General features: G+C 39.8%; 1 protein-coding gene across 1 annotated transcript in view; it reads right to left on the bottom strand.

The window, feature by feature from the left end:
• MUC19 (mucin 19, oligomeric) overlaps window positions 1-14,963 on the bottom strand; it is a 189,411-nt gene that overhangs the window by 17,827 nt on the left and 156,621 nt on the right. The window contains 29 exon segments of the mRNA XM_037738205.1: window positions 88-120; window positions 1,622-1,675; window positions 1,819-1,872; window positions 2,118-2,150; window positions 2,545-2,598; window positions 2,743-2,796; window positions 3,668-3,721; window positions 3,820-3,873; window positions 4,373-4,426; window positions 4,564-4,617; window positions 4,853-4,885; window positions 5,353-5,406; window positions 6,269-6,322; window positions 6,452-6,505; window positions 6,768-6,800; window positions 7,219-7,266; window positions 9,142-9,195; window positions 9,293-9,337; window positions 9,847-9,900; window positions 10,019-10,072; window positions 10,343-10,375; window positions 10,871-10,924; window positions 11,794-11,847; window positions 12,808-12,861; window positions 13,010-13,063; window positions 13,804-13,857; window positions 13,956-14,009; window positions 14,463-14,516; window positions 14,651-14,704. Of these exon segments, the coding sequence (XP_037594133.1) occupies window positions 88-120; window positions 1,622-1,675; window positions 1,819-1,872; window positions 2,118-2,150; window positions 2,545-2,598; window positions 2,743-2,796; window positions 3,668-3,721; window positions 3,820-3,873; window positions 4,373-4,426; window positions 4,564-4,617; window positions 4,853-4,885; window positions 5,353-5,406; window positions 6,269-6,322; window positions 6,452-6,505; window positions 6,768-6,800; window positions 7,219-7,266; window positions 9,142-9,195; window positions 9,293-9,337; window positions 9,847-9,900; window positions 10,019-10,072; window positions 10,343-10,375; window positions 10,871-10,924; window positions 11,794-11,847; window positions 12,808-12,861; window positions 13,010-13,063; window positions 13,804-13,857; window positions 13,956-14,009; window positions 14,463-14,516; window positions 14,651-14,704 (1,446 nt within the window).

Consider the following 14,963-nt stretch of genomic DNA (forward strand, 5'->3'; position numbering starts at 1 on the left):
GCCAAGGTTAATGTAGTGGCTAATGTGTCTGCTCTGATTATGTTTGCCAAGATTGAAGGTCATATCAAAGGCTTTCTCCAAGTTTACCTGTCTTACTTCCTGGTGCTCCAGCAGTGGCTCCTAACGAAAAGGAAAAGAGAAAGGAAGAAGGAGCAGGTAGTGGAAGAGGAAAAAAAAAGAAAAAGAAGAAAGGAAATTTTGAATTTTTACCCCTCAACTAAAATGTAACATCGTAATGATTTCTATGCCAAATACAAGTCAGTACTGTAATGTTATACATACTGAGTTATTTTCAAAGTAAAAAGCCTTTCAGAGGCAGAGCTACTGTTAACTCTTCTCTCTAGAGGTTTCAAACCCTGAGGCTAGTCCTAGAGAAGAAAAAGGCTTTTGGAAATTTGGGCTCAAGATGTTCCAAATCTGAAAGGAAATCCTGGTTCCTTTGAAATAGCTTCAAAAGGAAATGAAAAACTCTACTGCACATTAAAGAGATTCTTTACATAATCTATGTAAACTTCCTATATTTCAAAATTATTCCAAAATAAAAATATCATCAAAAAATGTATCTTCTAACAAATCTATCAAAATACAACAGTAAATAATGAAACCCCCATAATCTTCACATAATTTTATTTCTGCTCTGGTGGTGCTACTTCCTCCTAGGAAAGCTGTGGTCTCTTAAAGATGGAAAGAAAACCAAAATTAATTGAGTGTTAAGGAAAAGGGATGAGCTAAGCTGATGTCATTACAAGAGAAAAACCCAATTCAAACTGTCTTGCCACCTACTAAGTTAGAAAAGAAACTTTTCTGACTGTAAAAGTGATGTACATAAGTTTATTTTTTTTAATGGGGAATAAAAGGATTTTTACCCATACAGTTCTGAATTAGACTTTAGGTAGTTCTTAACTGGAATAAGTCATATAAACTTCTTAATAAAAACGTTTATAGTAGGAGCTTATCAATGATAGATATGCTCACTCCTATTATCATCATTTTCATTGATTTAAGTATCAGAATTCTCATGTGCAAGAATTTTGCCAGAGGGAGTGGGGCAGTCTCAGGGCTGGCCACAAATTGCCTTTGCTTGGATGTCCACTCTTCAAAAAAAAAAAAAATTGCCACCAGCTTCCACAGTGGAACTTGGAATTAGAGAGTGACAGGAATCAATATCTTTATTCTTTACCCAAAGTAAGAAATAAAATGGCTGAGAATGAAGGTGAGGAAACTGTGTTTTCTCAAAGTGGCAAAAAACTCTTGTTTTTATATGTTTCTGGAACCAGGAGTTGAATCTATATACGTTTTCCATGCACCATTTCTATCTCAGAAAATTTAATGACAAAAATTGTACTATCTTTATTTCTTCCTTTATATATCAATGAAAGAAAGAAAGACATTTCTCTCCAATCACCAACTGATTATCTGTGGCTTAGCTCCATGGTGAAGTATCCCTGAAGCAGAGGAAAGGAAGATAAAGGAATCTCAGTATCACATGTGGTTATTAGTAAAATCCTGCCAATCTGATAATGCTTGTTCTGAAGATACTCTTCACAGGAAGTACAAACATTAGGTGTGATTCAGGAGATGTGGTCTACTGGGAAGCAGGAAGTGCTTCATCAGGGCTTACCTGCAGTGGGTCCAGTGCCAGTCACTCCACTTGCTCCAGGAGAAGTTGTAGCTGCTGAGAGAGCAGAAAAAAAAATAGAAAAAATTCTGGGATTTAAAAAGGAAATGGTGCGGCTTTTGCATAGAAGCAGCAAAAGGGAAGACATATTATTGTAGAAAGCAGCCAAGAAATGGCTATGTGGCAAATCGTGGACTCACCTGTGCTGAAACTTCCAGGGGCAACCATTGTGCCAGGTGCCACCCCAGAGGTGCCTGAAACACAAACGGATTGGGGTGACCATGCTGAGTAAGTCAAAGGAAGACCTAAATCTAAAAGGAATATACTATATTTATTTTCCATAAAAGAAGTCATTTTCCCTGAAAAGCAGTTGGTGAACTAGATGCATCTGCCTGCTTTCAATGCTTCACAACTAGAGCAGATAGAGACAGCATCCTCAGCTTCAGGCACTTCTGGAGTTTGATAAAAGGGAAACTAGACGGGTTCCCCCAGTGCTCACCTGCTTGCTTTCCTGGAGCTGTCGTGATGCCTGCTGTGAGACAGAAAGGAGGGGAAATGTTTTAAATGTGCTGAAACCATCAGATGTAGGAGAAGATAAAGAGCAAGAAAATGTGTAAGTATGCACACGTATATAAATGCATGCATCCTGAGTCCATGGGGCTCTTTTGTATTTCACACACTCTCATGGAAAACTTTCTGAATTCCACCTCAAATGCTAGTGACAGTTGTGATACAAGTGGAGAAATTCCATTCCATCCTCAGACATAAAGCTGTAAGTCTCCATTCTAGAATTATTAGATTTCAAAAAAAAAATGTATCTCCACCAGCAAAACTATTTTGAATCTCTTGCAGCATCCTTAAATAAAACACAAACTGTCTCAAGGAAAGCTTAAGAGACCTAATACTTAGGGGTTGTTTCTTCTCACCAGTTTTGAATCCAGTTCCATAAGTACCAGTCTCTTCAATGGAAGTTGTAGTCTCTGAGGGAAAAAACAGAGTGGTGAAGTCTGTGAATCTGGAATACTGGGAGAGGATACTGGGTTGGTATTTTATTATAGCAGCTCTAAAAGACATAGCATGACATTTGACATTAAGTAAGACATATTTCCTTCTTGTTAGGCTACCTGTGTTAGAACTTCCAGATATAATGGTCATTCTAGAAGATTTTCCAGTGATACCTGAAATTGAAAAAAAAGGGAAATGGAATAATAGAGCATTGTCTCCCCAATTAAGCTTGGAAGCATCAACATGGCAGCCCTAAAGACTGGAAGCCCTTTCCTGGAAGGGAAGTGGGGGCAATCTCAGGGCAGCCCACAAATTGCCTTTGCTTGGATGTTGCCTCTTCAAAAAAAAATAAATAACAGCTACCACATTGGAACTTGGAGAGTGACAGGAATCAATATCTGTATTCTTTATCCAAAATATATATATATGAACAACTTCCTGGCACTTCATTTTCCAGGCCAACCAGAGATGAATGTGTTGCTAACTGGGTTTCTCTTTCACTATGACACAAGGGTAGAGTAGAGTTTAAATCACCCTAACCTGTTTCCTTTCTAGGAGCATATCCCTCTGGTGGGACAGAGGTGCCTACAGAGGAAACAAAGCATACTTTTATCTTTATAAGTAGAATTCTTTGATACAACTTGGGGCATTTAATAATCAATTGTCTTCATGAAGCTTTCTGGAGAGGGGAGCGGGGAAACAAACATCTTGTAAAAGTAAATGAGAAACAAAGTGTCAAGCTGCGGGTGGAAAAGTAAACTGGGAAAATGAGGACAGGAAGTTCTGGAAGGCTGGGATACATGCAATAGACTCTTAAGCCTCCTATCAGAAAAAATGTCTCCATAAGCCAGGATACAGTAGACAATCTGGCTGAGCCATCTGAGGTCATGGAATCATAAGTAGAATCACTGGTCAGGTGGATATGACATAATATGGCCCCAGAGAAAATTCCTCTCCCTCAAAACCCATCATAGGCTGCAGCAGTTCACTGCAGCCACCCAGATAGAGAGATGAGAGACTCAGGCCTCAGCCTAACAAGCTTACCTCCTGGTGGGCCTGCTCGGGTGGTCCCGCTGCCTCCTGAGAAAGTCGTGGCTTCTGAGAGAGAAAGGAATTGGAGGTATAATGACTACGCATGACATTCTGTGGCCCTCAGAGAATAGACTGCTCAATGGGTCATTATTGGAATTCCTGACCTGTGTGGGCACCTCCAGCTTCCAGAGTTTTTCCAGAGCTGCCCTCAGTAATACCTGAAATAAGAAAAGTTTGTGTGGTCGGTTGGTCAGTTTGTGGTCCTTAATGATATGAGAATAAGCTCTTAAAGGACAAAGAAAAAAAATATTTGCATCCATATACTAAAAATTTACTTTTCTGGGTTTTGTATTTTAAGAAGTTAATCCATATATTGTCCATGGAACATACAGTTTCCTTGGCAAGTTTACAAAAATCACAACTGAGGCCCCTTTTTAATGTTTAGATACAAGGAGATAGATTTAGGCCGAAGTCACCTCTGTAACTATCAGGGAATGGATCCCATGATGACCTGATGAAGTGTCTTTAGGCCCAAGGCACAGATAAAAGGAGGAAAAGTTGAAGTTTATGAACTGTACTTAATGATGTTAAATGTTGAACATCTGCTGAATTTGTATTTAATATGCCAGATATGGGAAATTCAAGGAGTTTTGCTATATTTCTAGCAAGACATGAGAAGCTATTACAAAATACCCTTAGTTCCTTAGGAGAGCTCACCTGTGACTATTTCAGCACTTGTGATTCCACTTTCTCCTACAGAGGTTGTGGTCTCTGCAAAAGAGGAAAAAAGAATAGCAGTGAGGGCAAAGATTAGAAGAATCCGAGAAAAGCATGGTAGGATCACCCAGGCAGGCACCCCACTGAGGAGCCCTTTTTAAGCAGTGGTGCCTCACAGCCTGGTGCTTTACCTGAGTTGGAGCTCCCAGGGGCCACTGTTGTAGCAGAGGGCACTCCAGCTGTGCCTAAGCAGGAAAAAAAGAGAAAGATGGCAACTTTTTTGTAACCCTTAGAAGAAGGTGGTGAGCAACATGCCTGTCTTTGACTTTGGAGCAGGAAAAGACACTTCCTGGACCTATGGAGGACAGGTATATTTTGTGTTTTCTGGCTGCCTTTGCAAGGCCAAGGATAATATTCCTGCCCTGATGATTTATTTTTGCCAGTGGTGAAGGTCATAAAAAAGGCATTTCCAAATTCTACCTGTCTTACTTCCCAGTGCTCCAGTGGTGGCTCCTAATGAAAAGAAAAAGAAGAAGAAGTATGAGAAAGAAAGAAAGAGAAAATTTTGAATTTTTATATCGGAAGTAAAGTATGACAACCTAATGATTTCTATGCTGAATGCTAGTCAATACTATGATGATATACAGACTATGCTCTTCTCAAAGGAAAATAATTTCAGAGCCAAAGCTATTGCAGCTCTCCTCTCCAGAGGCCTAAAACCCTGAAGTTAGTCTCAGAGAAAGGAAAGCCTTCAGGAAATTTGGGCCCACATGTTTACAAATCCAAATCCAAGAAAAAACTGTTTTTCCTGAAGTATTAAATTTTTAAAAGAAATTTAAAACTACACTCCATGTTAAAGTGATTCTTTAAAGGATCATCAATACAGATTTTCTGTAGCTTAAAAACTCATTGTTAAAAAAGTTCCTCTAAGAAATCTATCAAAACACAATGATAAATAATGAATACTGCAAAATATTTACCTGATTTTATTTCAGTTCTCGTGGTACCAATTCCACCTAGGGAAGTTGTGGTCTCTTAAATATGGAAAGAAAACCAAAATTAATTGAGTATTAAGGAAGAGGATGAGCTAAGTGGATGTAAAGACTAGCGATAAGCCCAATTCAAAATGTCTTGTCACCTACTATTAACTCAGAAGAGAAATCCTTCAGACTGTAAACATGTTAGAAACCTTCAATATCCAAGTTTAATTGTTAAAACGGGGAGAAAAAACATTTTCAAATCATATTGTTCTTAATTGAAATTTAAGTGTTTCTTAATTATAACAAGTTATATAGACTTAATTTCAAAAGGTATACAGTCAGAACTCATAAATGATTGACATGCTTATTGTTATTACCATCCTTATTTATTGCTTCAACTATTAGACTTTTCACACGCAAGAATTTTGCCAGTGGCTAAATTAGAAAGTGATAGGAATCAATATCTGAATTCTTTACCCATAATGAGAATGAACATGTCGTATCATGAAGGTATAGGAACTGTGTTTTCTCAATGTGCCAATAAGCTCTTTTCAGAGGTTTCTAGAATCAGGATTTAACATATATATGTTTTCCATGCGCCATTTCTGTCTCAGAAAATTTAATGACAAAACTTTCAATGCCTCAATTATTTCCTTTAGATATCAATGAGAGAAATAAAAACCATTTCTCTCCAACCACACAACTGATTCTCAGTGTCTTAGCTTCATGGTGAAGTCTCCTTGGAATAGAAGAAAGAAAAATAAAGGAATTTGAGTTGAGCCTTTAGTCATTTAGCTAATATCCTGCCTATCTGGTAACCTATGTTCAGAAGACTCTTTACAGGAAGTACGAATACAACATGTGATTCAGGCAATGTCGTCTACTGGGAAGGAGGTAGTGGATTTTCAGTGCTTACTTAAAGTGGTGCTAAGCCCAGACATTCCACTTGCTCCAGGAGAAGTTGTTGCTGCTGGGAGAGGAAGGACATGAATGGAAAAGATTCAGGGGGCAGGGAATGGAATGAAATGGTGGTGCTTCTGCACTGAAACACCCAAAGGCAAACACCATGAAAGGATTCCCCCCCACACTGTGGACTCACCTGTGCTGAAACGTCCCGGAGCAACTGTTGTGCCAGGTGCCACCCCAGAGGTGCCTGCAATGCAAAGGGATTGAGGGGACCATACTGATTCAGTAAGTCAAATGAAGACCCAAATCTTGACGGAATATGCTGTATTTATGTATTTATTTATTTCCTATAACATAAATCTCTCTCTGAGCATGAGGCAGATGGTGAACTATATATATTTGCCTTCTTTCAAAAATTAATAACCAAAGCTCATAGAAAATGTTCCCAACTTCAAGCACAACTACTAATTTCATAAAAGGGAAACTTGATGCATTTTCTCGATGCTCACCTGCTTGTCTCCCTGGGGTTGAAGTGATGCCTACTGTGAAGTAGATAAGAAGAGAGAAAAAAGGTTTAAATGTGTTGAAACTTCATATGTGGGAGAAAATATTGGGAAAGCCAATTGTAAGATACATACATACATATGCATGCATGCACCCTGGTTCCATGGGGCTCTTTCGTACTTCAAGCACATTTGCATGTGTATACACAGAAAACTTTCTGTCTTCCAGCTCAAATGCTGGTGATAATAGTAACACAATGGAGAAATCCCATCCCATCCTCAGCCTCAATGAAGGGAGGCTCAATTTTGGAATTTGTAGTCTTTCAAGAAATATTTCTCCCTAATGACAAATCTATATTTAGTCACTTGCAGTGTCTCTATAAAAACCACAAACACCATCAAAAAAGTTAAGAGACCTAATCTAGATGACCCCAAATTATGGGCTTTTTAGTCTCACCAGTAGTAGTTCTGGAAGTACCAGTCTCTTCAGTGGAAACTGTGGGCTCTGAGGAAAGACATAAAGTAGGGAAGTCCATGAATATGGAATACTAAGAGGAGGTATTGGGGTGTTATCATAGCAGCCCTAAAAGAGGTATCATGACATCTGACAGTAAATATGAGGCACTTTCTTCTTGTTAAGCTATGTGTGTTAGACCTTCCAGATACAGGGCCGGGCGCGGTGGCTCACGCCTGTAATCCCAGCACTGTGGGAGGCCGAGGCGGGTGGATCACGAGGTCAAGAGATCAAGACCATCCTGGTCAACATGGTGAAACCCCNTTTTTAGAGTTTCACTCTTGTTGCCCAGGCTGGAGTGCAATGGTGCAATCTTGGCTCATCGCAACCTCCACCTTTTGGGTTCAAGTGATTCTCTTGCCTCAGCCTCCCAAGTAGCTGGAAATACATGCATGTGCCACCAGGCTCGGCTAACTTTTTGTATTTTTTGTAGAGATGGGGTTTCTCCATGTTGGTCAGGCTGGTCTTGAACTCCTGACCACAGGTGATCCACCTGCCTCAGCCTCCCAAAGTGCTGGGATTATAAGTATGACCAATTGTGCCTGGCCCAGAAGTTTCCTATCTATTGGGAGACTGATATTAGCTGATATTAGCTACAACCAATTATTATTTTAGAGAGACACTTTAACAACCACCTGACCATCACCTGATGGTTACCTGACATTCCGGGAGAGGGAGGCACTCTCTTGACGGATTCATGCCTCTCTAGCTACCTAACATTTCCCCCTTCAAGAGTCTGTGATCCAATACTTGGGGAAAACAGACAGATGTCAGTCTTCTGTAACTGCTTCCTGCTGACAGTAGGACAGTGGTGGTTGTTCCATGGGTCTTGGCTTTTTGCTAGCTGTCAGGCCAGTGTGGCTCTGTGGGTTGGTGAAATCAGTATTCAGCCAGGTTCAAGGGAGATGGGCAGAATTTTGCCTCAATTGTGTCCCACTAATGGGCATTCTGGAGGTCCTCTGTAGAAGGGTGGCTCTTAAATATTGATGGGCCAGTGTCCCACACTGAGTATTATCTCGAGCTTTGTGGCCTAAAAATGAGAAGAACAAATCACATTATTAGATTTAGAAAACCTGAAAAAAAAAAAAAAAAAAAAAAGAACTTCCAGATACAACGACTGTTCCAGAAGATTCTTCAGTGGTACCTAAAAAGCAAAAGAGGTAAATGCAGCAACAGAGCATTTTCTCCCCATTTATGCTTGGAAATATCAGTGTGGCCCTCAAGCACTGGAAGCCCTTCCTGAGGACACCCTCTCTGTGTAGTTAATGGAAAATGAACAACTTCTAGCACTTCATTTTCCAGGCCAACCTGAGATGGAATTTCCCTTTTACTGTGAGGCAAGGGTAGAATAGGGTTTAAAACCTGTTTCTCTTCCAGGGATCTATCCTCCTGATGTGCCATAAGTGCTTACAAGAGGAATACAGCATGATTTTAACCTTATAAGCAGGACTCTTTGAAACAGCTAGGGGCATTTAAATAATCAGTTGACTTCACAGAGCTTTCTAGTGAGGAGAGAGAGGAAATAAACATCATATATAGATAAATAAGAAAAATGATAGAAAGTGTCCAAGTGTGGGTGGAAAGGTAAATTGGGACAACTGGAAATTCTGGAAGGTTGGGATACATGCAATAGACTCTCAAGCCTCAAATCAGAAAAAAATGTCTCCATAAGCCAGGATACTGAAGACAGCCTGGCTGAGCCATCTGAGATCGTGGAATCAAAAGCAGAATAACTGACCACATATAGGACAAAATATGGTCCCAGAGAAAATCCCCCTCCCTCAAGAGCCTTCACATTATATGTTCCCTGTAATCACCCAGCTAGAGAGATGATGGGAGCCTCAGGCCACAGCCTAACAAGCTTACCTTCCGGTGGTCCAGCTCGGGTGGTTCTGCTGCCTCCTAAGAAAGTTGTGGCTTCTGAAAAAGAAAGGAATTGGTTGTATGAAAACTGCACAGGACACTCTGGGACCCCATAAGCTATATTGCCCAAGGGATCATGTTCAGAATTCCTGACCTGTGTGGGCACTTCCAGCTGACAGAGTTTTGCCCGCAGTAGTACCTGAAATAAGAAAGGATTGTGATTAGTTGGTCAATCTGTTGTCATTAATGAAACGGTTATAGACTCCTACAGAAAAAAGAAAAAAAAAAACTTTGTTTTTCTTAAACACACCAGAAAATTTATTTCTCTAGAGTTTCTGTTTTTAAGAGTTAATCCATATATTGTCCATGGAACATACAGTACTTTGGCAGGTTTATAGAGAAAGTCCTCTGCCACGGAGTCCCTTTTTCATGGTACTATTACAGATAGATAGATGTGGGCCCACATCACCTCTGTAACTGTCAGGGAATGGGCCCCAGGATGCCCTGATGACGGATCCTTAGATCCAAAGCATAAGACATAGGGAGGAAATGTTGAAGTGTCTGAACTAAGTTTATTGATGTTAAATATTGATCATCTGCTACCTGTTTTTCTAATATGCCAAATATGAAAAATTCAGACTTTTGCCATATTCTATCAAGATGTGAGAAATTATAACAAAGTACACTTAGTCCCCTAACTGAGCTCACCTGTGATTATTTCAGCTCTTGTTTTTCCACTTTCTCCTAAAGACGTCGTGGCCTCTGCAAAAGAGGGGAAAACAATATCAGTGAGGGCAAAGATTAGAAGAATCTGAAAAAATGGTAGGATCAACAGGCAGTCACCTCACTGAGGAGGAGCCCTGCCCAAGCAGTGCTTTACCTGAGTTGGAGATGCCAGGGGCAACGGTTGCAGCAGAGGGCACTCTAGCTGTGCCTAGGCAGGAAAGAAAAGAGAAAGATCAACATAGAGACACTTTTATGACCCTTGAAAGAATATGGCTGACAGCATGTTTATCTGTGTCTTTGAAGCAGGAACAGGTGCTTCCTGGACCTATAACTGAAAGGAGAGGCATTTTCCACGTTTATCGTGTTCCTTGGCAAAGGTGAGGTTAACGCAATGGCTAATATGCCTGTCTTTATTATTTACTTTTTTTTTTTTTTTGCCAACGTTGAAGGTCATATAAAAGGCTTTCCCCGAATTTACCTGTCTTACTTCCTGGTGCTCCGGAAGTGACTCCTAATGAAAAGAAAAAGAGAAGGAGAAGAAGGAGTAGGAAAGAAAGGGAAAGAAGGAAGAAAAACATTTTTTTAATTTTTATCTCTGAACTAAAATATGAACATCTTAATGATTTCTACACTGAGTTGAAGCTAGTATACTAATGTTATATAGACTATGCTCTTTTCAAAGGGAAAACCATTTCAGAGCCAGAGCTATAACTGTAACCCTCCTCTGTAGAGTCCTAGACCACTGAGGTTAGTATCTGAAAAGGGAAAGCCTTTAGGAAATTTGGGATCACATATTTACTAATCCAAATCCAAGAAGAAACTCTGTTTCCCTTAAAATATTATAGCTTTAAAGAAAATTTAAAACTACATTCCACATCAAAGTGATTTTTTGCATCAATGCAAATTTTCTGAAAATTATTTCAAAATTATAAGCTCATTTAAATTTTTTTTTCTCTATGAAATCTATCAAAATACAACAAAAATATAAATACCCCAAAGTCTTTACCTGATTTTATTTCTGCTCCAGTGGTGGCACCTCCTCCTAAGGAAGTTGTGGTCCCTTAAAGATGAAAAGAAAACCAAAATTAATTGAGTACTAAGGAAGTGGGACGAGAAAGTGGATGTCACTACATGAGATAAGCCCAATTTGAAATGTCTTGTCATCTATTAAGCAGAAAAGAAGACCTCCTGAGTGTCAAAATGATGGAAACCTTCAATATACACATTTAATTGTTAAAATGGGGAGATAAAACTTTTAACTCACATGGTTCTTAGTTGGACCTTAGATATTTCTTAATTGGAATAAGATATATAAAATTCTTAATAAAAAAGAGTATATAATAAGGAACTCATAAATCATAGATATGCTCACTACTATCATCATCATTATTTATTGCTTTAAGTATTATACTTTTCATGTGCAAGAATTTTGCCAGTGGCTACCAAAAATGAACTTGGAACTAGAGAGCAATGGGAATCAATGTCTCAATTTTTCCCCATAATGAAAAGAAAATGGCCTACAATGGGGTAAGCGAGCTATGTTTTCTCAGCATGTCAACAAGGTCTTTTCAGAGGTTCTAGAATCAAGAGTTAATTTATATATATTTTTCATATATTTATATCTCATGGAATATTTGATGACAACTGTTCCAATAACTCAATTACTTCCTTTAGATATCAATGAGAGAAAGGCATTTCTTTCTAATCACCCAACCAATTCTCAGGGCCTTAGCTCCATGCTGAAGTCTCCTTGAAGCAGAGAGAAGGAAGATAAAAGAGTTTGAGGGTCTGACATTTGGTTGTTAGGTAAAATCCTGCCTAACCAGTAATGTTTGTTCAGAAAATGCTCTTCACCAGAGGTACAAACAATAGATGTGATTCAGACAACCTTGTCTACTAGGAAGCAGTTAGTAGTGCATCAGTGCTTACCTGCAGCGGGTCCAGCCCCAGTCATTCTGCTTGCTCCAGGAGAAGTTGTGGCTACTAGGAGAGAAAGGATATAAATGAAAAAGATTCAGGGATCTAGGGATGGAATGGTGGTGCTTCTGCATAGAAGCACCAAAGGAAAGACATTTTTCTATCAGGCACCCAGGAAAGAATTCTGTGTAATTAGTAAAGAAACTGTGGGCTGACCTGTGCTGAAACTTCCAGGGGCAACTGTTATGCCAGGAGCCACCCCAGAGGTGCCCGAAACACATTATATCTCTTTTAGAGTCAGGTCTTCATTCGACTTACTGACCATTGTGATTCAGTAAGTCAAGTGAAGACCTGACTCTAAAATGGATATAATGCATTTCTTTGCTATAACTGAAATCTTTTTCTGAGCTTGTGGCAGAGGGTGAACTACTTGTATTTGCTTGCATTCAACAATTCATAACCAAAGCAAACAGAGAAAAATACTGTTTGCAACTTCAAGTGCTTCTCCTGGAAATTTAATGAAAGGGAAACTGGATGCAATTCCCTAGTGCTGACAGACTTGTTCCCCTGGCACTGCAGTGATGCCTGCTGTGAGACAGAAAGAAGGGGAAATAAGGTTTAAATGTGCTGCAAGCTAGATGTAGGACGAAATATTGACAAGGCAGTTTTATCCATATACAGATACACACATATGCATGCATGCATCTGGTTCCATGGGCTTTTTTTCTATTTCACACACATACACTCACACACACACACACACACACACACACACACAAGGAAAACATTCTGAATTCCAGCTCCAATTCTTTTGATAGGTGTAACACTGCTGGAGACATCTCAACCCATTCTCAGAACTGTAGCAGTGAGGCTCAATTCTAGAATTAGTAGACTTGCAAAAAATGTATTTCTAATAGCAAATCCATTTTTAATTACTTGCAGTGTACCTAAATAAAATGTAAACACTCTTAAGGAAACCTTGATTCCTATCTTGATGATCCAAAATCATAGACTCTTTATTCTCACCAGTTTTGAATCCAGTTCCAGAAGTACCAGTCGCTTCGGTGGCAGTCGTGGCCTCTGAGGAAAAAGAAATGGGTGCATAGTGATATCTGGGAATTTGGAATACTGCAGAGGATATTGGGGTATTATTTTATAATAGCAGCCCTAAAAGAGATATCATGAAATCTGACACTAAATAAAAGGCATTCCCTTCTTATTAAGCTACCTGTGTTAGAACTTCCAGATACAATGGTCATTCCAGTCAATTCTCCAGTGGTACCTAAAATGCAAAAAAAAAGGAAAATGGAGCAATAGATTATTATCTCCCCAGTTAAGCTTGGAAGCATCAATGTGCAGCTCTAAAGCACTGGAAGCCCTTTTCTGAAGACACTGTATCCCTGCAGAGAATGGAAAATGAACAACCTCTGAGCACATGATTTTCCAGGCCAACCTGGGCGGCGTCTGATGCTACTGGGTTTCCCTTTCTCTACGAGGCAAGGGGAGAATAGGGCTTAAATCACCCTTGCCTGTTTCCCTTCCAGAAACATATCCTCCTGACAGAGGTGCCTATAGGAGAAACAAAGCACAGTTCTATATTTATAAGTAGGACTCTTTGATACAACATGAGACACTTTAACAAAGTTGTTCTCATGAAGTGTTGTAGGAGGGGAGAGAGGACACAAACATCATGTGTAAGTAAAGGAGAAAAATGACAGAAAGTGTCTCAAACGTGGGTGGAAAGGAAAACCGGGTAAGGAGAATTGGAAGTCCTGGAAAGTTGTAATATATACAAGATACTCTCATTCTTTGTATCAGAAAACACCGTCTCCATAAGCCAGGACACTGAAGACATGTGAGGTCACTAATTCACAACCAGAATAACTGACCAGGTTGATCTGACACACTATGGGCACAGAGAAAATGAAGGACCTTCCTTCAAATGACTTCACATTATTGTTCACTGCAGCCACCCAGGTAGAGAGATGATAAGAGCCCCAAGCCTCAGCCTGACAAGCTCACCTCCAGGTGGTCCTGCTCGGGTGTTCCCGCTGCCTCCTGGGAAAGTTGTGGCCTCTGAGAGAGAAAGGAATTGGAGGTATAAAGACTGGACAGGACACTCGGGGTTTCCCAAAGCTGATACTGCCTAAGGGGCCATGTTCAGAATTCCCGACCTGTGTAGGCACTTCCAGGTTCCTGAAATTTGCCAGAGATGCCCTCAGTAGTACCTGAAATAAGAAAGGTGTTCAGCTGGTCAGTTTGTTGCCTCTCATGAAATGAGCATGGGCTCTTAAAGAAAAGATAATAACTTTATTTCTTGAATATAGCAGTAAATTTATTTCTCTGGACTTTGTAGTTTAAGAGTTCATTCATATATTGCTCGTGGAACATATAATTCCATCAGCAAGTTTACATAGAAAGTCCTTCACCACTGAAGCCCTTTTTTCAGGGTTTAGTTGCAGAGAGATAGATTCAGGCCAAGCCACCTTTATAACTGCAAGGGAATAAATGGGTCCCATGCCAGCCTGATGAAGAGGCCTTTGACACAGCAAACAAGACACAAGAGGGAATGTTAACGTGTTGGAACGGTATCTATTGATGTTAAATATTGAATTTATGCTAAATATATTTTTAATATGCCAAATGGTGGAAAGAGTTTTGCTATATTTAGCTGAGCTCACCTGTGATTATTTGAGCTCTTGTTTTTCCATTTTCTCCTACAGAAGTTGCAGCTTCTGCAAATGAGGGGAAAGAAACAACACTGAGGGCAAAGATTTGAAGAATCCACGAGTAAGGTTTGATCGCCCAGGCAGACACCCCACTGAGGAGCCCTTCCCAAGCAGTGGTTCCTACCAGCCCGGTGCTTTACCTGAGTTGGAGCTCCCAGGGGCAACTGTTGTAGCAGAGAGCACTCCAGATGTACCTACATGGGAAAAAAGAGAAAGATCAACATGGCAACAATTTTGCAATCCCTAGAAGAATGTTGGCAACAAGTTTGTCTGTGACTTTGAAGCAGCAAATGATACTGTATGGACTTATAACAGAAAGTTATATGTGTTGCATGTCTACCATTTACCTTTGCAAAGCCAAAGTTAACACCATGGCTAATATTCCTGCCAATCTTTGCCAAGGTTAAAGGTCGTATCAAAGGCTTTTTCCATATTTACCAGTTTTACTTCCTA

This window comes from Cebus imitator, unplaced genomic scaffold (genome assembly GCF_001604975.1).
Source record: "Cebus imitator isolate Cc_AM_T3 unplaced genomic scaffold, Cebus_imitator-1.0 Scaffold2, whole genome shotgun sequence".
Lineage (NCBI taxonomy): Eukaryota > Metazoa > Chordata > Mammalia > Primates > Cebidae > Cebus > Cebus imitator.